This window comes from Balaenoptera ricei, chromosome 3, assembly GCF_028023285.1.
Source record: "Balaenoptera ricei isolate mBalRic1 chromosome 3, mBalRic1.hap2, whole genome shotgun sequence".
NCBI lineage: Eukaryota > Metazoa > Chordata > Mammalia > Artiodactyla > Balaenopteridae > Balaenoptera > Balaenoptera ricei.
The window spans coordinates 12,125,327-12,149,656 of NC_082641.1; the positions used below are offsets into that span (position 1 = coordinate 12,125,327).

Genomic DNA, 24,330 nt, shown 5'->3' on the forward strand with positions numbered 1-24,330 from the left:
TGAGAGGCCCGTGCACCGCAATGAAGAGTGGCCCCCACTTGCCATAACTAGAGAAAGCCCTCGCACAGAAACAAAGACCCAACACTGCCATAAATAAATAAATAAATAAATAAATAAATTAAATTTAAAAAAAAAAAGAGTGGCTGAATAGATACAAAACAAGATGCAAATATATGCTCTCTACAAGAGATCTAAAGACACACACGAACTGAAAGTGAGGGAATGAAAAAAGCTATTTCATGCAAATGGAAACAAAAAGGAAGCCAGGGTGTAGCAATACTTATTTCAGACAAGATAGATCATAACAAGAGACAAAGAAGGGCATTACAGAATGATAAAGGGATCAATCTAAGAAGAAAATATGATAATTTTAAATATATATGCACCCAACATAAGAGTACCTAAATACATAAACCAAATATGAGCACCTAAATACATAAACCAAATATTAACAGACATAAAAAGAGAAATTGACAATAACACAGTAATAATGGGGGAATTTAAAACCCTGCTTACATCAATGGACAGATCATCTAGATAAAAAATCAATAAGGAAACACTGACCTAAAACAGCACATTAGACAAAGTGAACTTAACAAGTATACATAGAACATTCCATCCAAAAGCAGCAGAATACACATTCTTTTCAAGTGTCCATGTAATGTTCTCCAGGATAGGTCATATTGTAGGCCACAAAACAAGTCTCAGTAAGTTTAAAAAGACTGACATCCTATCAAGCAACTTTTCTGACCACAACACTGTGAGACTAGAAATCAACTTCAAGAAAAAAGACTGCAAAAAACATAAACATGTGGAGGCTAAATAATACGCTACTAAACAACCAACTTGTCACTGAAGAAACTGAAGATGACACAAACTGATGGAAAGATATATCATGCTCATGGATTGGGAGAATTAATATTGTTAAAAATGACCATACTACCCAAGGCAATCTACAGATTCAATGCAATCCCTATCAAAATACTAATGGCATTTTTCACAGAACTAGAACAAATAATTTAAAAAATTTTCTGGAAACACAAAAGACTCCAAATAGCCAAAACAATATTGAGAAAGAAGAACAAAGCTGGAGAGATCACAATCTCTGATTTTAAACTATACTACAAAGCTCCAGTAATCCAAACAGCATGGTACTGGCACAAAAACAGACATATAAATTAGTAGAAAAGAAAAGACAGCCCAGAAATGAACCCACAGTTATATGGGCAATTAATCTAAAGCAAAGGAGGAAAGAATATACAATGGGGAAAAGACAGTTTCTTCAATAAATGGTGTTGGGAAAATTGGTCAGTTACATGCAAAAGAAGCAAACTGGACAACTCACACCATGCACAAAAATAAACTCAAATGCATTAAAGATATAAATGTAAGACCTGTAACCATAAAACTTCTAAAAGAAAAAGTAAGAAGTATACTCTTTGACATTGGTCTTAGTAATATTTTTTTTGAATATGTCTCCACAGGCAAGGGAAACAAAAGCAAAAATAAACAAATGGGACTACATCAAATTAAAAACTTTTCACATAAGGAAACTATCAACTAAATGAAAAGGCCGCCTACTAAATGGGAGAAGATACTTGCAAATGACATACAGTAAGTCCCCTACATACAAGCCTTCAAGTTTTGAACTTTCAAAGGTGTGAATGTGCGTTCCATCAACATCAGGCATGAGTGAAACTGCAGCTTGCCCTCAGTCTTCTACTGCTGACGATCCTTCAGCTCTACCCTCTCCCACCTCCTCCCCCTCCTCCAGTCAGTAACTCTTCTTGCCTGTTCCCTCGATGCCAGCTGTTGTACTGTACTACTGTACTTTTCAAGGAAACATACTGTAAGATTAAAAATGTTTTCTTTAGGGGCTTCCCTGGTGGCGCAGTGGTTGAGAGTCTGCCTGCTAATGCAGGGGACACGGGTTCGAGCCCAGGTCTGGGAAGATCCCACATGCCGCAGAGCGGCTAGGCCCATGAGCCACGACTACTGAGCCTGCGCGTCTGGAGCCTGTGCTCCGCAAGGGGAGAGGCCGCGACAGTGAGAGGCCCGCGCACCGCGATGAAGAGTGGACCCCGCTCGCTGGAACTGGAGAAAGCCCTCGCACAGAAACGAAGACCCAACACACCCAAAACTAACTAAATAAATAAATTAAAAAAAAAATGTTTTCTTTATTTTTTGTGTTTGTTTTTTATGTATTATTTGTGTGAAAGGTACTATAAACCTATTATAGTACAGTACTATATAGCCGATTGTGTTAGTTGGGTACCTAGGCTAATTTTGCTGGACTTACGAACAAATTGGGCTTATGAATGCACTCTCAGAAAGGAACTTGTTTGTAAGCAGGGGACTTACTGTAGCTGATAAGGGGTTAATATCCAAAATATACAAAGAATTCATACAACTCAACATCAAAAAAACAACCCAATTAAAGAATGGACAGAGGATCTGAATAGACATTTTTCCAAAGAAAATATGCAGATGGCCAACAGACACATGAAAAGATGCTCAACATCACTAATCATCAGGGAAATGCAAACCAAAATCACAATGAAATATCCCCTTTATATCTGTCAGAATGACTATTATCAGAAAGACAACAAGTAACAAGTATTGGCAAGGATTGGAAAAAAGAACCCTTGTGCACTGTTGGTAGGAATGTAAATTGGTGTAGCCACTATGGAAAACATTATGGAAATTGCTCAAAAAATTAAAAATAGAACTACCATATGACCCAGTAATTCCACTTCTGGATATTTATCCAAAGAAAATAAAAACAGTAATTAGAAAAGATATATGCAACCCTATGTTCATAGCAGCATCATTTACAATAGCTAAGATATGGAAGCAACCTAAGTGCCCATCAACAGATGAATGGATACACACACACACACACACACACACACACACACACACAGTGGAATATTACTCAGCCATAAAAAGAATGAAACCTTGCCATTTGTGATAACATGGATGGTCTAGAGGGTATTATGCTAAGTGAAATAAGTCAGAGAAAGACAAATTATGATATCACTTACATGTGGAATCTAAAAAACAAAACAAATGAACAAACATAACAGAGTCATAGATACAGAGAACAAACATGTCGTTGCCAAGGGGAGGAGTTGAGGGGGAGATAAGACATAGGTGAGGGGGACTGAGGTACACATTTCTAGTTACAAAATAAATGAGTCATGGGTATGAAATGTACAGTGTGGGGAAAATAGTAAACAATTATGTAATATCTTTGTATGGTGACAGATGGTAACTAGACTTAACGTGGTGATCAATTTGAAATGTATAGAAATATTGATTCACTATGTTATATATCAGGAATTAACATAGTGTTGTAGGTCAATTATACTTCAAAAGCAAACAAACAGACTCATGGAAAAAGAGATCAGATTTGTGGTTACTAGAGGCACGGGTGTGGGTGGGGTATTGGGTGAAGGCAGTCAAAAGTTACAAAACTTCCAGTCATAAGATAAATAAGTACTAGAGATGTAATGTACAACGTGATAAAGATAATTAACACTGCTGTACTATACATATGAAAGTTGTTAAGAGAGTAATCCTAAGAGTTCTCATCATAAGGAAAAAATGTTTTTTTCCCTATTTCTTTAATTTTGTGTTTATATGAGATGATGGATACTCATTAAACTTACCATGATAATCATTTCATGATGTATGTAAGTCAAATCACTATGCTGGACACCTAAACTTATACAGTACTCTATGTCATTTATATCTCAATACAACTGGAAAAAAAATTAAATTCTAAAAAACTTGTTTGTATTAGTCAATATTGTGTAGGTTAGCATTCTCGAAGTGTGGTCTGGGGACATTTTCCATGGGTCTATGAGGTCAGTTTCAAAATCAATGATTAAATGCTAAAATGTTATTTGCCTTTTTCATTCTCAATCTCTTATGAGTGTATTGTGGAGTTTTCCAGAATGTGATACTGCAGCTCTTTGAATGCAGAAGCAGACCCCAAAATCCAGCTTTATTCTGCTTAGCCAGACATTAAAGAGATTTGTAAAAACTGAAACAGTGCTACTCTTCTCACAGCTATTTTTTTGTTCTAGAAAATATATTTTTCATTAAGATATTACTATGCTAATGTATAATGGATTCATTTACCTATTTTTAAAATTTCTCAGTTTTAGTATCTAAAACAGTAAATATCAATATATAGAACCCACATAAACAAAAGCCCACTGAGGTCCTGTTTTAAAATGTTGGCTTTATTATTACTTAGGTATGGTTAGGTCAATAGACCAGGAGATGACTGTCACTAAAGGGAAGTCTGTTCCCAAGAGTAGGAGGCCTGCCATGTCACACAGGGCCGCACAGGGCCACCCGGGAAGCACTAGTCAGTCAGAAGGTTGAAGGAGTGAGGGGAAAGCATGGGTGAGAGCCTTATTGTGGTTTTCGCAGAAAGGAACAGGCAAGGCAGGGTAAGCAGGTTTAGGGTTGGCTAGTTTGAATAATTTCAGCAGGCTCTTAGGTGTAGGGGCTGTCCTAGGGTTTCCTGGATCTGGCCCTGAGGTGACCAGGACAGGTGAATACAGGCATACCTCGGAGATACTGCTGGTTTGGTTCCAGACTATTGCAATAAAGCAAATGGGGCAATAAGGCAAGTCACACGAATTTTTTGGTTTCCAGTACATATAAACATTATGTTTACACTATGCTGTAGTCTATTAAGTGTGCAATAGCATTATGTCTAAGAAAACAATGTACATATCTTAATTAAAAACTAATGCTGCTGGAAAAATGGCACCAATAGACTTGCTCAATGCAGGTTTTTCACAAGCCTTCAATCTGTAAAAAATGCAGTATCTGTGAAGTGCAGTAAAACAACATATCGCTGTATTGGCCCAAAGTATAAGAGCCCTGCGAGAGCTGGGTAAAGGGGGTGGTAATGGGGGCGGAGGGGTATGGTTTTGGATTGGTTAGCTTGCACATGAAAGGTATATTCACAAGGGGGGAGTTTGTCATCTCTAGGAATTAGCTAGTCCTCAAAGGAGCAGTCTCTCCTGCACTAGCAAGGTCCCAGCTGCCAGAGCATTGAGAAGACAGAAAGTAAAGAAACACAGTCAATACAGGTCCTTAATAGTTTTTAAGAGTGTAAAGAGTGTAGAGATGTTCAGAGACCAAAGAGTTTGAGGACTTCTTGGCTAGGTTATGCACAGTAAAAAAGAAGCCCCAAATCTCAACGTCTTACAGCAAAGAGGGTTGTTCGTTGCTCAAGTGAAGTCTTCACACTTCTGATAGGTGGCATACAGTCATCCCTGGGGATCCTTGGGGGATCTGTTCCAGGACCCCCAAAGGATATCAAACTCTACGGGTGCTCAAGTCTCTTGTATTAAATGGTGTGGTACAGTCGGCCTTCTGTATCCGAGGATATGGAACCCACAGATGCAGAGGGCCTCCTATACAAAGAATAACAGAACATTTAAAAAAAAGTCATAATTTCAGAACAAAAGAAAATCATTTAAATTGAATTACTTTAGTTTAATGAGAAACTCCCTATATTATCCTTATTTGCTCAACTTTTTATCATGAATTAGTGAGATTTCATCACTACTTAGGAAGAGTTCAGGGACTGGTGCTTGGAAATTTCTGACATCTAGGACAATTATGGATGGAAATGACATGAAGGAGAGGAAAGACCTTACCTTGTTTATATGCTGAAAGGACCCAGCAGAGAGGGGGAAGGTTGAACATACTGGAAAAAGAGACACCTGAGAGAACTCCTGGAGGAGGTGCAAGAGCAAAGGAGGGAGCGGTCTGAAAGAGGAGGAGAGAGAGAGGAACCTCTCCTTCGAAAACTGGTTGGATAGGAGGAGAGGCTTCCCTTGAAGATAAGTTAGTTGAGGGAAGGAGGGAAGCTGCAAGAGTCCACCCCTAACGGCACTGATTTTGTCTATGAATCACAGGTGAGTTTACTGCTGGAGGTGAGCGGGGCAGGGAAGGTGGAGGGTTTAGGCCCATTGCAGGGCCTGGTGAAGGGAGCCAACGAAGCACAAACAACAGGAGACGAAGCGGAACCGAAGGCCCAGCTGAGTTTAGACCTTAAACAGTAACAGCATGAAACACACGGCAGCCTACCTTTCCTAACTCAGCTTCCTAACCCTGGCATTGAGTAGAGGTGGGGTTGGGGTGGGTGTAGGGAACTGATGTTCACTGAAAGGCTGTGTAGGGTGATGGTTAAGAGCACGGCCTTTGAAGTCAGCTGGCCTGAGTCAAAATCCTGTCACTTTCCTATTCAGTAAAATGGGGCCAATAATAGTCTTGTGGTGTTGTTTTACGTGGGTAACAGTGGTTTTGTGGAGTTGTTTTGAGGGCTAAAGGACGATATATATGCTGTGGATTTTCTTTCCACATCCCTGCTTCTGGGGGTTAAGGGACCCACCTAGGTTTCATGATTAGGTGAGTGTAGGACTCTTGAAAAGGGACTGTTGGGCTGCACCCCGCAGGCCTGTGAGCCCAGTGTTTGCCCAGCTTGAAGACCGTAGCAGGACTCCAGAATCAGTGACGGAGACCTCAATGGTGTTCATGGATAGGAGGATCTTACCTGTGGGAAGCGAGGTCCGGGCGTGACGCCCCACCCTGTGGGGCAGACAGCGGCCGTCTTCACTGCCACGGGGAGAGGGAGGTCACCGGTTACAGGGGGAATTGACGTCAGCGGGGCTCATCGGTTACCAGGGACACCAGCGTGCGAGCCCGCCCCTCACCGCCCCTTTGAGGAGCCGGCAAGGTGCGGACGTTCTGATCTAATGAGCGATCCCCAGCTGGGCCGGGGCGAGCATGCAGCCACGTACTGAGGAGGGAAGGTCAGTCAGGTGAGTAGGGGTAGGTGAGGCAGGGACTGGTCAGGCAGGGGACGCACAGCGAGCAAGGGAGCCGCCATCGTGGGGGGCTGACCATACAGGGACAACCCAGCTCCTCCGCCCTCCCTGCCCGTTTCCTTTGAGGCTCCTCCTCCGTGGTCCCCATGATCCTTTCTGGTTGTGGTGGGGAACGGAAGGCAGGTGTACCTGGTTCTCCCCCGTTTTGTTTCCAAAGTATACTTTGGCATAATCTCTAGGCCCTACTTTCTTCAGGCCTTTAGTTTTATATCTCAGTTACCTGTTTTAGAAGTAAACTACACCCTGCCTCTCGTTTGTGTTTTACTCTAATAATTCTAGCCTACCTATTCATCCACTTGCCCTCCAGAGAAGGACCTCTGGATCGCAGGGGGAGGTCACATATGTGGAAGAGGCAAAAGATAAAGGCATAAAAATATGTTTTAGAACATCTCTTCTTACCTACTAACTCCCTTAATTCTCCTGTGGGTAGATGTCTTCATCCCCCGAAAATACCCACCGCCGATGCTCAGAGGGGTCCGTAATGTGGGCAGAGTTACTTACGCAGCTGTTTACTGTCAGAGCAATAAAACAATTCTACGCCTGTGCTCTTCCACTTGGCGCTCTGCCCTGCCTCAAACCAAGGGCTGCACTGGTCCCGTGGCGGCCTGAGGGCTGGAGGCCTCGGAGGACTGGGATGAGGGAGGCGTAGGTGCTGGTGGGAGAGTAAAGAGCCTAGGCGAGAAGAGAAAGAGGGGCTCTATGCGCAGAGAAGCAGGGGCTGATGAACAGGGAGAGAAGGAAGACGCGGAGGAGCTGGAATCACAGTGAAAGGGATGACTTGTGGAACAAAGGGAGGTGAAGCTGACGGTTTTACGGGGTTCACTTCCAGGTGATGACGAGTAGCCACAGGACTACTGAAGAGAAGCTGAACACCACTGGTGTGGAGGACACGAAGAAGCATGAGTTCCAGCTGCTTGAGTGAAAGTTGAAAAACAGATCTGATGTCAGAGTCCTTTACAGATGCTTGAGGAGTGAGCTTGTGGTTGAAAACAGAGCAGGCAGGGGCCCGGGTAGCAGAGGCCCGGAGCTGGTGCAAGGCAGGAGCCTCCCGGGAAGAGGGGCTGCAGAGGTAGAAAGAACCTTGGTTTTTAACTGTAGCACGTGGCAGTTCTCATCCATGACTCTGTATGGTCTTCCCAGCAATCCTATGAGATGCATACGGGGCAGGAAATAGACTTTCTCCGCGAAAACCAGCTGCGAAGCATCGGCACTGGGACGCAGACCACGTCTCCTGACTTGATCCACGCTGTCTGTAGTTTCCCATGAGAGTCTTGATCCTCTGCGTACTATTCACAGTAGGAGATCAACCTCTTAGAGAGAAAACTTATAGTCTCTACATAGAAATGAAAGAACTTTTCTCTAAGTTTTCTTCACCCCAGACTCTACGTTAAAAATCTTCAGGCTGTAAATTGTGAGAAAGAGCTGTTGGACTGTCAGGAATTGGTGCAGGTGAGGTTCTTATGGTGCCATCTAGTGTCCGTGATTGGACTTACAAAACTTTGGCTATAAGTATTCTGAAAAATAATTTATTTAAGGAAATAGCAAGTAACTGATTAATTTTGCAAAAGAATAGACATTAAAACACCTAATATTTTCCTCTCCCTGCCGGGAAGATTTATTAACCTGCCCTCTTGATCACCCCGAGAGCTAGACCAATGCAGTGAATTACTTCATTGCATAACACAGAAATTATGACCTAGTGAAGTCCAAGGTTACCTTATTTTCTTTTCACTATACCAGTTCATCCAAGACCTTAAAGATCATGAAGCTTGGTGCTAGAAGTGTCTGAGGCATTCAGGTCTTCATTCAGTAGAATGATGTATACAGCAATGCTTCACAAACTATAAAATGTTAAGCAGAAGTATTATATAGAGCTATTATTTCACACATACGATTCCATACCCTTGACACACCTCCCTTCTAAGCCTCATAACATATTTATAAGATAAGAGTTGCTATCTAGACTTTACATCTGAAGAAGCTGAGGCTCAGAGATGTTATATGACTTGCCCAAGGTCATAGAGCTAGTTTTCTCTTTGCTGTACTACATTGCCACTATGACACTGATATAAGGAATTAATATGAATTTATTCAGCAGAAATTTATTAATGCTCACTAGTACCATCCGTTGGGTTAGGAACAAGGAATATAAAGATTTATGACTGTTGGGAACTGAATGTTTGTGTCCAACTAAAATTCGTATGTTGAAGCCCTAGCCCCTAATGTGACATATTTGGAGGTAGGGGCTTTGTGGAAGTAAAGTTAAATGAGGTTATAAGGGTAGGGTCCTGATCCAATAGGATTACGTCCTTAAGGATAGGAAGAGAGACCAGATCCAGATCTTGCTTTCTCTCGGCAGGCACATGCAGCAAGAAGGCAGCTGTCTGCAAGCCAGGAACAGAACTCTCAACAGAACCCGACCGTGCTGGCACCCTATCTCACTTTCAGCTCCAGAACTGGGAGAAAATTAATTTCTGTTGTTTAAACCACCCAGTGTATGGTATTTTGTTACAGCAGCCCAGCCCAAGCCAACTAAAACAATGAATATCTACTCCCCCTAAGCTGCTTCCAGCTTTGTTAGGGAAGTCAGTTGTTAGATAAATCACAACCCAACTTGCTGAGATAGATGTATGGACACCTCATATTTCTAAATGATTGCCTTAGAAAGAATCCTGATGAGACTGGTGGTGACAGGCTACCACAGATGTCAGACAGCTCTAAACTCAAATACATTTAAGAGATGACCTCTTACTTAGAGGTACCTTGTCATTAATAAACATGGACTTTCTCTCAGAACCCCGTGTGCCCTCTTTGCGTAGGAGATGGGATGGAGTTGCGGAGCCAGTGACTAAATGTGGCTTTGGGTTCTGGTTCAAGAACAGAACCTGTGGTCCTCAGCTGCTACATCTATCAGATGAGATGGTTTTGACTAGCTGCCATCTGAGGCAGTCATCTGAATCTTTTTGCTCACTTTGTCCCTAGAAGAGTTTTGAAAAACTGTGAAACTGTTTCCACTTTTGAAAGTTGACATCTAAAATTTTCCATTAGAAATGTAGTTTTAAAGAATGTAATTTCCATTATACTATAAATATTGACATTTTAAAATAAAATCATCACATGACTCTTATGTTTCCAGTACCATCAAAATAACATATTTATTAGAAATTCACTATCATTCATAAAAAAGATTGCCTTTCACATCATTCCTTTTTCTCAATGAAATATTATTTTCACTCCATTCTCCATTCCCAGAATTTTATGTAATGCAGTGTATTTTTATGTTTGAAAGTCTTTTAAAATTAAAATTAAAAATTAAAATTACCTGAAAGTTTTATTATCATAATTATCAGTAGTTAAAATTTGAAACAATATATTATAAATTTTGATAATAATTACACATAATTAGTAAAATTTTATTGGATACATCTCTCAAAATCTATTGATGAATGTTATTTATTGTTAGAGATACAATTTAATCTAGATTCAATTCCTATTTTGGGGTTTTACAGATATAAGCACTCAGAGACACTGTTCTCATAAATAGATGAAAATAGTTTTATTATAGTAAAGTCATTCAATTATTTCAACTTCTGAATTGCATGCCAAAAGTATCTCACAGTAATCTCTCATTAAATGTTATTTTAAATCATCAACTTTAGGTTCTCCATCAAATTTGTTGAAAGCAAAGAATTAGAAACCCCCTGAATTACAAAAGGATTGATTATCCAGTCTTTACAGTCAATCTGGGACTACTATAGGACAATCATCTCACTTATAAACACTAATTCTAAGGAAGAGTGCTAAGTAAGGCAGAGAGCCTTGCATGTCACCTGGATGACCTAAGATGCTACCAATGTTTCTTACCTATACTCTGCTTGGTTCTCTCAACACTCTCCCTCAGGAGCAATGCTTTCTTTGAGTAAAATTATCATCACTCTTATAACCACACTCTACATTATATCTGAATGAACATATTGGCCAAACTGCTCCACTGAATACCAAAATACCCACTCTTAAAGAGAAGAAAAGGCAAGACACAAAGCCTGAATGCAAATTTTTGATGCCTTATTTTGGAGACTTCTCTGAAAGCAGAAGTGCCATCCATTAGAAATACAATGTGAGCCATATATGTAATTTAAAATTTGTTTGAAAAGCAAAAAGAAGCAGGTGAAATTAATGTTATATGTAATGCAATATTTCCAAAATATAATCATTTCAACATTCAGTCAATATTAAAAGTTAAAAATGAGGTAGTTTTACATTTTTTTTTTTTTGGTACTATTCCTTGTAGTATTTTATACAAGCAGCAAATCTTAATTCATACCAGCTACACTTCAGGTGCTCAATATCCACATGTGACTAGTGACTATTGTATTGGACAACACAGCCCTTGAGAGACACACTGTAGTAAGATTTGGGATGGATAAGAGAGCAGTCTTTTGTTTTTGTAAAGTAAGAATATGGTGAACATAAGCGAAGTGGTCAGAAAGGAAAATAGTCCTAACCATGCCCTCGTACAGCTGTGAAAGGTATCTTTCACCCCAGGGCCTATGCTGCACAGCTGTATGAAATGGCCCTGGTGTACCTCAAGAGATAGAGGTACCCCACTTTGAAGATCATTATTTTAAGGTGAATTCTAGCTGCCAGGGTCTTTGGAAAATAATGCAATGATAATGAAATTATGCCGCCTTATCTTCTGGAGAAGACCTAGTCAACTATCCTCTAAAATTCTGGAGCAAGTAAAAAGAAAAAATTCATGAGACAATGATTAGCAAAAGATCTAGAAAGCCCTTGTTACTTTGTCAGCAATATCCTGGTATGACTTTTTTAAGTCATACCAAGTATGGTTGACAACCTACCTTATTGCAAGTAGAGAGTTTTTGGTAATAGTAGGGTGATGTTTTCTCCTCTGACTTTGATGGAGACAAGATGAGGTTATATGAAAATCATCAACCTAACATCAGATTACTCTAGGAGGTGAAGATTTCCTAAGTTAGGGCACAGAAATGACTAAGAATCTCTTCCTTACCTCTATTTTCTTAGGAAACTTCTACAATTTGTCCCTCTAGCTCTTTCTAAATTCCAGTGTACAGTATGAATGTTGGGCTTCCTTTCCAAAGGAACCCAGATGCTTGTCCTAAAAGGTAAGTATAAAGAAGTACTCTATGATACTGTCTTAGTTGGCTTGGGCTGCCATGACAAAATACCATAGACTGGGTGGCTTAAACAACAAAAATTTATTTTCTCACAGTTCCGGAGATTGGGAAGTACAAGATCAAGGTGCTAGCTGATTTGGTTTCTGCTGAGAGCTTTCTTCCTGGCTCTCAGATGGCTGCCTTCTGTGTCCTCCATGGTAGAGAGAGAAGTCTGGTGTCTCTCCCTTTTCTTATAAGGACACCAACCCTGTCAGATTAGGGCCCCACCTTTATGACCTCATTTAACCTTCATCACCTCCTCACAGGTCCTATCTCTAAATGTCTTAGTGAATTCAAGCTGCTGTAACAAACTACCATACACTGGATGGCTTAAACAACAGAAATTTATTTCTTACAGTTCTGGAGACTGGAAGTTCAAGAGCAGGGTGACAGTACAGTTGAGTTCTGGTAAGGAAAGTTTTCTGATTTGTAGACTGCTGACTTCTCCTTATATCTGCACCTGGCAGAGAGCAGAGAGGAAGAGCAAACTTTCTTGTGACTCTTTTTAAAAAAATTAATAAATGTAATTTATTTTTGGTATTTATAATTTTTTACTGAAATATAATCAACTTACAATGTTTCAGGTGTACAGCAGTGATTCAGTTATATATATATGTGTGTATATATATATATATATTCTTTTTCAGATTATTTTCCATTATAGGTTACTACAAGATATTGAATATAGTTCCCTGTGCTATACAGTAGTCCTTGTTGTTTATGTATTCTATATATAGTAGTGTGTATCTTTTAATCCCAAATTCCTAATTTATCCATCCCCTCTCCTTTCCCCTTTGGTAAGTGTAAGTCTGTTCTCTGTGTCTGTGAATCCATTTCTGTTTTGTAAATAAGTTCAGTTGTATCATTTTTTAGATTCCATATATAAATGATATCATAGGATATTTGTCTTTCTCTCTCTGACTTACTTCACCTAGTATGATAATCTCTAGGTCCGTGTTGCTACAAACCATATTATTTCATTCTTTTTTATGGCTGAGTAGTATTCCATTGTATAAATATACTACCTCTTCATCCATTCATCTGTCATTGGACATTTAGGTTGCTTCCATGTCTTGGCTATTGTAAATAGTGCTGCTATGAACATTGGGGTGAATGCATTTTTTTGATTTAGAGTTTTCATCTTTTCCAGATATATGCCCAGGAGTGGGATTGCTGGATCACATGGTAACTCTATTTTTAGTTTTTAAGGAACTTCCATACTGTTCTCCACAGTGGCTGCAGCAATTTATTCCTACCAACAGTGCACAAGTGTTCCCTTTTGTCCACACCCTCTCCAGCATTTATTATTTGTAGACTTTTTGATGATGGCCATTCTGACTGGTGTGAGGTAATACCTCACTGCAGTTTTGATTTGCATTCCTCTAATTATTAGCGATGTTGAGCATCTTTTCATGTGCCTGCTGGCCATCTGTATGTCTTCTTTGGATAAATGTCTGTTTAGGTCTTCTGCCCATTTTTTAAAATAGATTTATTTATTTTTATTTATTTAGTTTTGGCTGTGTTGGGTCTTCGTTGCCGTGTGTGGGCTTTCTCTAGTTGAGGCGAGTGGGGGCTACTCTTCATTGCAGTGCATGTGCTCCTCATTGTGGTGGCTTCTCTTGTTGCAGAGCATGGCTCTAGGTGTGCAGGCTTCAGTATTTGTGGCACTCGGGTTCAGTAGTTGTGGCTCACAGGCTCTAGAGTACAGGTTCAGTAGTTGTGGTACATGGTCTTAGTTGCTCCGCGGCATGTGGGATCTTCCTGGACCAGGGCTTGAACCCATGTCCCCTGCACTGGCAGGCAGATTCTTAACCACTGCATCACTAGGGAAGTCCCTTCTGCCCATTTTTTGATTGGGTTGTTTGTTTTTTGATATTGAGCTGTATGAGCTGTTTGTATATTTTGGAGCTCAATCGCTTGTTGGTTGCATCATTTCCAAATATTTTCTCCCAGTCTGTAGGTTGTCTTTTCATTTTGTTTATGATTTCCTTTGCTGTGAAAAAGCTTTTAAGTTTAATTAGGTCCCATTTGTTTATTTTTGGTTTTGTTTCCATTACTCTAGGAGACAGACCCAAAAAAATACTGCTGCGATTTATGTCAAAGAGTGTTATGCTTATATTTTCCTCTAGCAGTTCCTGTACTCCAAAAACTATACGATGAAGATGACACAAACAGATGGAAAGATATACCGTGTTCTTGGATTGGAAGAATCAATATTGTTGAAATGACCATACTACCCAAAGTAATCTAAAGGTTCAATGCAAACCCTATCAATTTACAAATGGCGTTTTTCACATAACTGGAACAAAAAAATTTTAACTGTGTGTGGAAACAGAAAAGAAACTAAATAGCCAAAACAATCTTGAGAAAGAAGAACAGAGCTGGAGGAATCACGTGCCCTGACTTCAGACTATACTCTAAAGCTACAGTAATCAAAACAGTATGGTACAAAAAAACAGACACATAGATCAATGGAATAGGGTAGAAAGCCCAGAAATACACCCATGCACTTATGGTCAATTAATCTATGACAACGGAGGCAAGAATATACAATGGAGGAAAGACAGTCTCTTCAATAAGTGGTGCTGGGAAAACTGGACAGCTACATGTAAAAGAATGAAATCAGAACATTCTCTAACACCATACACAAAAATAACTCAAAATGGATTAAAGACCTAAATGCAAGACCAGATACTCTTGTGACTCTTATAAGGTACTAATCTCATTCATGAGGACTCCACCCTCCTGACTCATTTGATCCTAATTACCTCCCAAAGGCCCCACCTCCTAATACCACCCCATTTGAGTATAGGGTTTCAACACATGAATTTTGGGAGGACACAAATATTCAACTCATATCACCAAATATAGTTACACTGGGGGTTAGGGTTTCAACATATGAATTTGGAGGGGCCATGATTCAGTCCATAGCAGATATTAAGGCACTAAGGGTATGGAATTCCATTTTAGAAGCTCTTCAAATAATTTACGATAATCAGCTGCCTGAATTATTTGTTTAGGATGAAATTCTGTTTAGCTGGAGGCAAAAGACTCATTTAATATTTTCCAGAATTCCAAGTCTTTTTATAACATCATCCTCTGTCATCTCCTTATGTATGAAATGGTTTGAATTTCATGATAAAATTTCATTATGACACACTTCTCCCAAGAAAAACTCTTGTGGACAATTTTGGGGGTTTTTAGGTAAACTATTACTAGTGCAAGATATTTTTTAATGAACTATTTCTAATTTTTTCCCTGTAAAGTTATTTCTTCTAGTCTCAGAACTGCAAAGACATAGTAGCTCCCACCCCCAAAGTCCTATTTAAAAATAATGAGCATTCTACAATCAAGAGACATGCTGAAAAGGGGGGGGGTGTCTTTCAAATAAATACACAGGTATTCCTAGAGTAGTTAATTTTTAAGTGAAACTAGTGATACTTCCTGCCAAGCATGAGTATAGTACATGAACCTGTGAAACTAGAATAAACTAAAAAGTACCTGTGACTACTTTAGAAACTGATGTACGGAATACACTTGTAGTCTATTTTTTATAGCTGTGACATTGGGAAATTCCATAGAGTAAAAATATAGGGTGTTTTAACTTTGCTGTAAAATACGAGTTTTTGGTATTGAAGAGGGAGATATGCATCCAACTTGTACTAAGTTCCTTATAGAGAATTTAAAAAATCAATCATTCCAACAAATAAAAACTGTAATGGCTCAGTAGTATTCTTCATGAACAGTTACTGTAAATAAGGGCTGAAGTATTCAAAGAAAAGGAGCTCAGAATCTTTCATGCATTAACTATTCTAGGCAAGACCATTGAAGAAGTAATATCAGTTTGAGATGGTTCAAAATATGTTACCAAGTCTAAGGACTTACACATTATTATATCACAATTTTACTTTTAGTTATCTAATTTAGGAATGTTTGATTCTAAGAAGAAGCTGGAAACTAACTGGAATTGTCTCTAGCAATGTTATTATATAGGCTTTTACTTAGGCTTATAGATTTTTCTGCTATTTTTTATTCATCTTGACATAACAATAGGCTAATTGTAATTATATCACAGTTCATGGGCTTACGTTTCACAACTCCCTCTTAGAAACTCTGATTTAGTTTGTGACTTATTTAGTTTACACACTTGTTCTCTAATAATTTAGTTCTGTAATGCTGGTTAAAAAATTTTTGGACATTCCCAATATGCACATATACATTAAAAATACACACACATACCTCTGTGTTTATGTACTATATATACTATAAAACACATACACAATAGCAATTTTAAAGGATTAAAGATGAAATGATTAAATTTTAAATTTAAATCTTTCTATTGAAGTACAAAATAAGAACATGATTTGACATTCTTCCTTATTTTGGAAAGTCTTGGTTTATCATTTTGTGACATGGTGATTTGAGTTTGATTTCTTTCTAATATAATAGACTTTGGGGGGGAATAGTTTTAGATTTATAGAAAAATGGATATGATAGTACAGAGCTCCTATATACCCTGTACCCAATTTCTCCTATTACTAACATCTTACATTAGTATGGTATATTTATTACTTAGTGAGCCAATTTTGATCCATTATTGTTAACTAAAGTCCATAGTTTATTCATACTTCTTTTGTTTAACCTAATGTCTTTTTCTGTTCCAGGACCCCATCCAGAATACCACATTACATTTAGTTGTCATGTCTCCTTAGGCTCCTCTTGAGTGATAGTTTCTCAGACTTTTCTTGTTTTTGGTGGCCTTGACAGTTTTGAAGAGAACTGGTGAAGTAATTTTTAGGATGCCCCTCTAATGGAGTTTGTAATTTGTCTGGTGTTCCTCTCATTAGACTGGGGTTATGGGTGTTTGGAAGATCACAGAGGTGTGGTGCCCTTTGCATCCGATCATATCAAGGTTACATACCATCAGTATGATTGATCACTGAGCTCAGGTCGCATTGTAACCTGGCCCACGGGTAAGTATTCATTTCTGCTAAGGTCCATCAGCAAGCCAAAACTTGTTTCTCACAAGGAGAGTAGTTATCTTCACAGGATGGCAGGGCTTTGCTACAAAATCCTAAAGGTTTGCATTGTGATTCACTTATATGTACTTGCCAAAGACTCCAAATATCTCTATCTGCCACTTCAAGCATCACTGGGTCAACTGAATCATATGACCCAAGTGGAAAAGTAACTTGCACAGCAGCCTGGACCGTTGCAGAGACTTCTCTTCGCTCACTTGGTGTTATGTCTCTTTTTTTTTTAACAGTAGGAGGGGCCAGATGTAACAACTTATCCTTCACTTAGAAGTGATATCTTGATATACTCAACTCCAAGGGACCCCTAGAAATTTCACTGAGGTAGAAGGCCTCTGAATTGGGGGGGATTTACTTCCCATCCTCTGACATGCAAATATCTTACCAATATGTGTACAGTAATTGGTACTTCCTGTCTACCAGGACTAATCAGCATATCATCATCAACGTAATAGACCAGTGTGATGTTCTGTGGAAGGGGAAGGGGATTTAGTCTCTGCAGACTAAATCATGACATAGGGCTGGAGGGTTGATATAACCTGTGGTGGGACAGTGAAGGTGTGCTGCTGACCTTGTCAGTTGACTCCTTCCGGTGGTCTTTTTCAACACATATAAAGGAAAAAGCATTTGCCAGATCAATAGCTGCACACCAGGTACTTGGAAATGTGTTGATTTGCTCAAGCAATGAAACCACATCTGGTTTAGCAGTGCAACAGGGATCATCACATAACCGGATTTACAAAAATCCAGTCATGCTCCAAGATCCATCTGTCTTCTGCACATGCCAAATAGGTGAGTTGAAAAGGGATGTGACGCATATCACAACCTTTGCAACTTTCAAGTTCTTGATAGTGGTACGAATCTTTGCAATCCCTCCAAAAATGTGGTATTGTTTTGGTTTACATTTTTATAGGTAGCAACAGTTCTAGTGGCTTCTATTTGTCCTTTCCTACAGTAACAGCCTTCACTCTACAGGTCAGGGGACCATTGTGGGGATCCTGCCAGCTGCTGAGCATGTCCATTTTTTATGCATTCTGGAACTGGGGAAATAACCACAGGATGTGTTCAGAGACCCACTGGGCCTAATATAAGATGAACCTGAGCTAAAATTCCACTGATAATTTGACCTTCACAAGCCCCTACTCTGATAGGTAGATACAGTGATATTTTGGGTTTCCATGAATTAGGTCAAACCCACTGTCTACTAAGCCCCAAAAGTCTGGTTATTTCCTTTCCCCCAATGCACAGTCACTCTTGTTGATGGCTATAGGACCCTGTGGGGTAGGCTGGGGAAAAAATTAACACTATACATTTTTGGCACTGAAGTAGGGTCCTTCCTCAAGAAGACCTGGCCTCCCGTTCATTCAGAGTTCTGGGTATGTAAATTGGCTCAAGCCTGGGAACTGATTGAGGGGCTGTGACTTTCTGTTTTGGTGACACAAGTTAGGGTTTCTGTTCATAGACCTGGAACTCTTCTGCTTATATTTTTGGCTGCGCTGTGCAGCTTGTGGGATTTTAGTTCCCTGACTAGGGATTAAACCAGGGCCCTCGGCAGTGAGAGCACTGAGTACCACCAAGGAGTTCCCAGAACTCTTCTGCTTATAAAGACCAAGTAAGAATTTAGTAATTATCCATCTATTTCTTTTCTAGGGACACCATGATCAACTAGCCAATACCATAGGTCTTTGCGAGTCAGATAATTCTGATTACTGCTTTGGCTCAGCTGTCCATTATAGCAACCACACTGGTCCCTACCTGCCACCCTGAGATCCCATCATCACCACTGCATTTAAGAATCTGTTTGATGATAACAGATTCCATTGTAAGATACATCTGAATACAGAGAGGAGCAATTGCAGATCTCTTCAAGGTGCTGGGACTCACTTCACAAATTACTTCTCATAGTCATGTTGAAGGGTAATGTCCTCTGGACCCTCCTGAGGTGGGTGAGAAAGTCTTACATGATAAATCAACTCTAAGATTCCCATCTTCCCAAGACTTTGGAGATCTTCCTCTACAGTATCCTAGGCAGTTCTGGCACTTCAACTTCATTTAGTGTAGACACTTTTGGGTGGAAGGAAGTCAGTGATCAATGGTGTTTTTGCCAGTTTCTTCTCACAGTGAGTCCATTGGGCTCTGAAAGCCATCTTGTGGTTATTTTCTTAGTTCCACAGGTACAATTGGAAGAGACATACTCAGCAAACAATCAAACAAACTTAATCTTTTTCTAACCCTTTGAGGTAAAATGTATCTGCTTTGTAGGCTCTTATCAATAAATTCAGCCTGATAGTATTTTACAAGCCTTCATCTTTATCCCTGTATTAGTTTCCTAGGGTGGTTACTGCAACGTACTACAAACCGAGAGGCTTAAAACAACAGCAATTTATTCTCACAGTTCTTGAGAGGAGATATCTGAACTCAAGTTGTCAGCAGGGCCATGCTTCTCCTGAAGGCTCTTTGGAATAACCTTTGTCTTTTCCTAGCTACCAGCAGCTCCTGGCATTTCTTGGCTTCTAGCTACATCACCCCAATCTCTGCCTCCATCTTCACATATCCTAATTCCTTCTGTGTTTATATATGTCTGCATCCTCTCTTCTTAAATAAGGATACCAGACATTGGATTTAGGACCCACTCTAATCCAGCAGGACCTCATTTTACCTGATTACATCTTCAAAGATTATTTCCAAATAAGGTCACATTGCATTTCCAGTTGAAGAATGAATTTTAGGGGACACTAGTCATCCCACTATAATCCCACACCCTTAACATCCATACAAAATTTGACTGCATATTCTTTTGTATGCTCTGAATTTTTTTAGCATGTGTATTTTACTTTTTCAAATAAAATTAAAGTGGAAAACCCGCCACAGTTCTTTGCCATAAAATGCAAGTATTCTTTCCAGCCAGTTTCTCCCTTTGATGCCCATTACTACATAGTCTCCCTATATTGGTTTCCCTGTCCCTTTTCCAACCTTTTCTCTAACTGCAGACAAAATGACCTTTTAAAATAATCTCCTTCCGATCTTTCAAGGAGGATCAAACACAAGGTTCCCCGTTAGCTGAAGGAGGCTTTTCAAGATCTGGTCTCCAGTACCCTTCTTCCAGGTTCATCTTTCAATAAAACCCCATTATGAACCCATTTTACCCCAGAACCCCTTGTAGGTTTCCGAACTGCCCAAGCCATTCCCTTCCTCCATACTTTGGCCCTGTGCTCTTTGCCCCCTGCACCCATGACTGCTGCTCATCTTTAGCAGCTACTCTGCTATTCCCTCCCTGGACAGGAAACATTTTTGTCTTCTCATCTTTGAAGTCTGTTAATATTTTCCCTTTGCTCTTGCTCCTTCTCAATCAAATTTCCTATTTGGTTTTTTTAAATAGATTTATTTAATTAATTAATTAATTTATTTTTGCTGCGTTGGGTCTTCGTTGCTGCAGACTTTCCCTAGTTGCGGTGAGCGGGGGCCACTCTTTGTTGTGGTGCATGGACTTCTCACTGCAGCAGCCTCTGTTGTTGCAGAGCATGGGCTCCGGACTTCGGTAGTTATGGCACGAGGGCTCAATAGTTGTGGCTCGCAGGCTCTAGGGCACAGCCTCAGCAGTTGTGGCAAGCGGGCTCAGTAGTTGTGGCACGCGGGCTCAGTAGTTGTGGCTTGCGGGCTCTAGAGCGCAGCCTCAGTAGTTGTGGCATGCGGGCTCAGTAGTTGTGGCTCGCGGGCTCTAGAGTGCAGGCTCAGCAGTTGTGGCACGTGGGCTCAGTAGTTGTGGCCTGCAGGCTCTAGAGTGCAGGTTCAGTAGTTGTGGCATGTGGGCTCAGTAGTTGTGGCTTGCAGGCTCTTGAGCACAGGCTCAGTAGTTGTGGCTCGCGGGCTCTAGAGCGCAGGCTCAGTAGTTGTGGCTCGCGGGCTCTAGAGCGCAGGCTCAGTAGTTGTGGCTCGTGGGCTCTAGAGTGCAGGCTCAGCAGTTGTGGCAGGCGGCTCAGTAGTTGTGGAGCACAGGCTTAGTTCCTCAGCAGCATGTGGGATCTTCCCAGACCAGGGCTCTAACCCACGTCCCCCGCATTGGCAGACAGATTCCTAACCACTGCGCCACCAGGGAAGCCCCCCAAATTTCCTATTTGAAAGAATGTAGTCCAACAACACACACACACGCGGCTGCGCTGGCCCACCGGTTGGGTAGGACCGTGTCCCCCTTCTCACGGAGGGAATGGCTGTTAACTCAGCTCTGGAGCGACAAGCGCGGCACCACGCCGAAGGCCAGAGCCCGCCGGGCTCCAGGCTCGGGGCGGGTGGCGACGGCATCGCCCCTGGGAGGCCGGGGAAGCCGCACATCACCCACTCGGACCACATCCCTCGCTCTACAGCCGAGGAAACTCCTCCGGCGGAGGGCGAGGCTCCGAAGCCCAGAGCGACACTGTAAGGCGCCCAAACATGTTAGTGCCCTTCACGCCCCAGGCCGGCCCTCCTCCTCCTCACCGAGGCCGAGTCCCGCCACTTGTCCAGCGCTTTCTCTCTCTCACGCCCGGGTACGCGAGGACGAACAGCTACCGCGAGCCTGAGGTCAATGACCGCGCGCGGGGAACTCTGGGGCGGGCCGGCGGCGCGCGGGGGTGGAGCACGCGCCATAGCGCTTCGCGTGGGCGGTCCTCTCGGGCTGCTCGGCCCGCGCAGGCGCATGCGCAGGCTCCGCGTCGCAGGACTCCCGGCCGTCGCGGGCCGCGCCCACTCGTCGCGGGTCAGAGGCCGCGGGGCGGGCAGTGGTGACGCGCGCGGAAGCGTCCTGTGCGCCGTCGGTAGCCGGCAGGCAGCAGCGCTGCAGTGGCGGCCACTGCCGGGTGCCCCGACGGGAGGGGCTCCAGATTGCTGGGAGGCGGCCGAACCCCTGCGGCCCCGCCGCCGGCGGAGGCCCCATGAGTCGGGGGACGATGCTTCAGCCCGGAGCGTGGCCGGGGGAGAGCTGTGCCGAGAAGCCGGCGCGGGAGGCGGGGGCCGCGGCGCTGGAGGGCGAGAAAGCGGTGGCCGGGGGGCAGCCGCTAGCCGCGGTGCGGTGCCCGGCCGAGCAGTGAGTGCGGGTCGCGGGGCGGGGACGGCGGGGCGGCGTGGGGCCCCAGGCTCGGCACCCACGGGCGGGCGTGGAGTGGGGTGGGGTGGGCGGAGCAGGAGCCGGCGGAGGGCCCTTCGCCCCCTTGCTTTTAAGTAAGGTCGTCGGTGAAGGCACTTTTGTATCCAATGTGTCCGATGACAAAAGTTTTTCCGGAAGGCGTGTTTTAAAATTCTGGTTATCCAGTACCCTCCCCCGCTTTTTTGACATTTCCATAGCTCTAAAGCTAAAGAAATCTCCAGCAACTTGGGAAACAGACTCCAGAAGCATATTATCTTATAACTCACTCCATTAGCGCTTCCCCCCAACCTGTCGCGGGAAGGGACTAAGGTTGTCGCTGTCACAACCCCAGGAAAGCTGAGCCACGCGACCTGTTTGTTCTTGGAAGGCAAGTCTGCGCTTGATGAGCGTCCCACCTGTTGGACAGACTTTGGACGGAGTCTGCCCCAATTCTTTTGCCTGTTAGCTGCTTAACTCGATGTCCCCAACCGCCTTGATTTTCAAATGCGAAAGGCAGTGCTGCTTAGATCAATTCCTTATTGAACTGTAAAGGCGGCTGCGTACATCGGAAGAGTTTATAGTTTCTGCAAGGATTTGGGGGCAGGGGTGGAAGCAGAATATAAACTTGAAGGCTGAAACTTTTCTGCACTTTCAAGTTTTAGTCACATATAAATGCCTTTGGAATTCCAAAATTGACGAAAGTACTCAGGTAACCAGTTTGACAGAGATCTTAATTGGCCGGAAAGTGTGCTTCCCCCCCCCCCCCCATTTCCTAAAAAGGGGTCCTGGGGGAGCTGTTATTGCAGATAATGTATTATAATAATTCTCGCTTGCATGGCTCTTTATCGTGGGCTTTGACCTTCTCATTGAGCACCCAAGCCCCTTGGGATAGTGTTATCCACACTTAATGGGTTAAGATTTAGAGCAGGAGGTCTCAAACTCCTGCCCCCAGGAGCTAGGCAGGTGTCCCATGGGTTCCTGGAGAGCTGAGTCCTATGGGGACAGGGTCCACTAGGTTCCAGCCTATAGAAGATTCCAGATATTCTGACTTTTGTTTGAAATGTCCTGATTTTTATTTTATTTTCAAATTACATCCAGGTGTTTCACTTTTATTTTTTAAAATTTTTTGTCCGTGCCACACGGCTTGCGGGATCTTAGTTCTCCCGCCAGAGATCGTAACCACTGGACTTCCAGGGAATTCCCCTGATTTTTAAATAGTAACCTTTTATTTTATTTTTTAATTGAAACCACTGTGCACGCCCGTGTGTGTGCAGATGTGAGCCCATGTGAGCAGATGTGGCTGCAGTTTTGCTCCCTGGGCTTGAGCCCTACCTGAGACGCTGCAGCGGGTAAAGTTGGGGTGGGCATGGGGGTGGTCTTTGCCTCTTCCCCTTCCCAGCCCGTGCTGGTTCCAGCCTGCAGCTTCCAGGCCGACTGCTGCTACCTCACTTAGGCCCCGGTGGTCTGAGCTGCGCTCCCACCTAGCGGCCCCTGGCCCTCAGATGCTGCTTCTCAGCCTCTGCTGTGTCGTGCCCTCCTGGGAGATGCAGAAACTTTGAAGTCCAAACCACGGTCCCCCAAATACACAGAGTTATTTGGCAAGCTTTTCTACTGGAGGTGGTTCCTGGAGTCTGAGCACCTGGGGAAATGGGTCATGGTGCAAAAGGAACACTCTTCCCTGGCGAAAAGGTTTTGTGGCACAGGTGCCTCTTCTCTCTACTGTCAGTAGAATTATGGGCGTGGAGCTGAAGGGAATGTAAACAACCCAGCCTAGGTTTGTCATTTTATCCATTAGGAAACTGAGTTGCAGATTTGATAGGTGCAGCTTGGCCAGGGAGGCACAGGGAGTAGGTTTCAGGGCCAGGTTCCCTGATGCCTGGGTGGGGACCTCCCCCCATGTCTTTCTGGCTTCCTCAGCAAAACTAGGTAGAGGAACATGACATATAATCATGCAAACTTCACTTTTTTTTTCTTCTGGAATAGATATTCCAATTTGCTGTTTATTTACTAGCTTAATTTCTTTTTCTTCCTATTTTTGTTGTCTCTGATGAGCTCATTCTCTTTTAACTCTCATAAGAGAACAA

At 42.3% G+C, this 24,330-nt stretch overlaps 1 protein-coding gene and 1 long non-coding RNA gene across 7 annotated transcripts in view; one reads left to right on the forward strand and one right to left on the reverse strand.

Moving 5' to 3' along the window:
• The window catches only part of LOC132362130 (uncharacterized), a 51,966-nt gene extending 30,142 nt beyond the window's left edge, over positions 1 to 21,824 (reverse strand). For 4 of the 5 annotated variants that reach the window (XR_009502218.1, XR_009502216.1, XR_009502217.1 and 1 more), the window contains exons 1-4: positions 21,622 to 21,824; positions 12,472 to 12,575; positions 8,637 to 8,761; positions 6,587 to 8,206 (exon numbers count right to left, since the gene is read on the reverse strand). This is a non-coding gene — a long non-coding RNA (uncharacterized LOC132362130). The remainder of the gene's footprint in view (positions 1 to 6,586; positions 8,207 to 8,636; positions 8,762 to 12,471; positions 12,576 to 21,621) is intronic. The other variant, XR_009502215.1, reaches the window with a different exon arrangement.
• Positions 21,825 to 21,907: 83 nt separating this feature from the next.
• OTULIN (OTU deubiquitinase with linear linkage specificity) overlaps positions 21,908 to 24,330 on the forward strand; it is an 85,954-nt gene continuing 83,531 nt past the window's right edge. The window contains exon 1 of one of the 2 annotated variants that reach the window (XM_059916132.1): positions 21,908 to 22,207. In XM_059916132.1, the coding sequence (XP_059772115.1) occupies positions 22,056 to 22,207 (152 nt within the window). In that variant the 5' untranslated portion in view covers positions 21,908 to 22,055. The remainder of the gene's footprint in view (positions 22,208 to 24,330) is intronic. The other variant, XM_059916133.1, reaches the window with a different exon arrangement.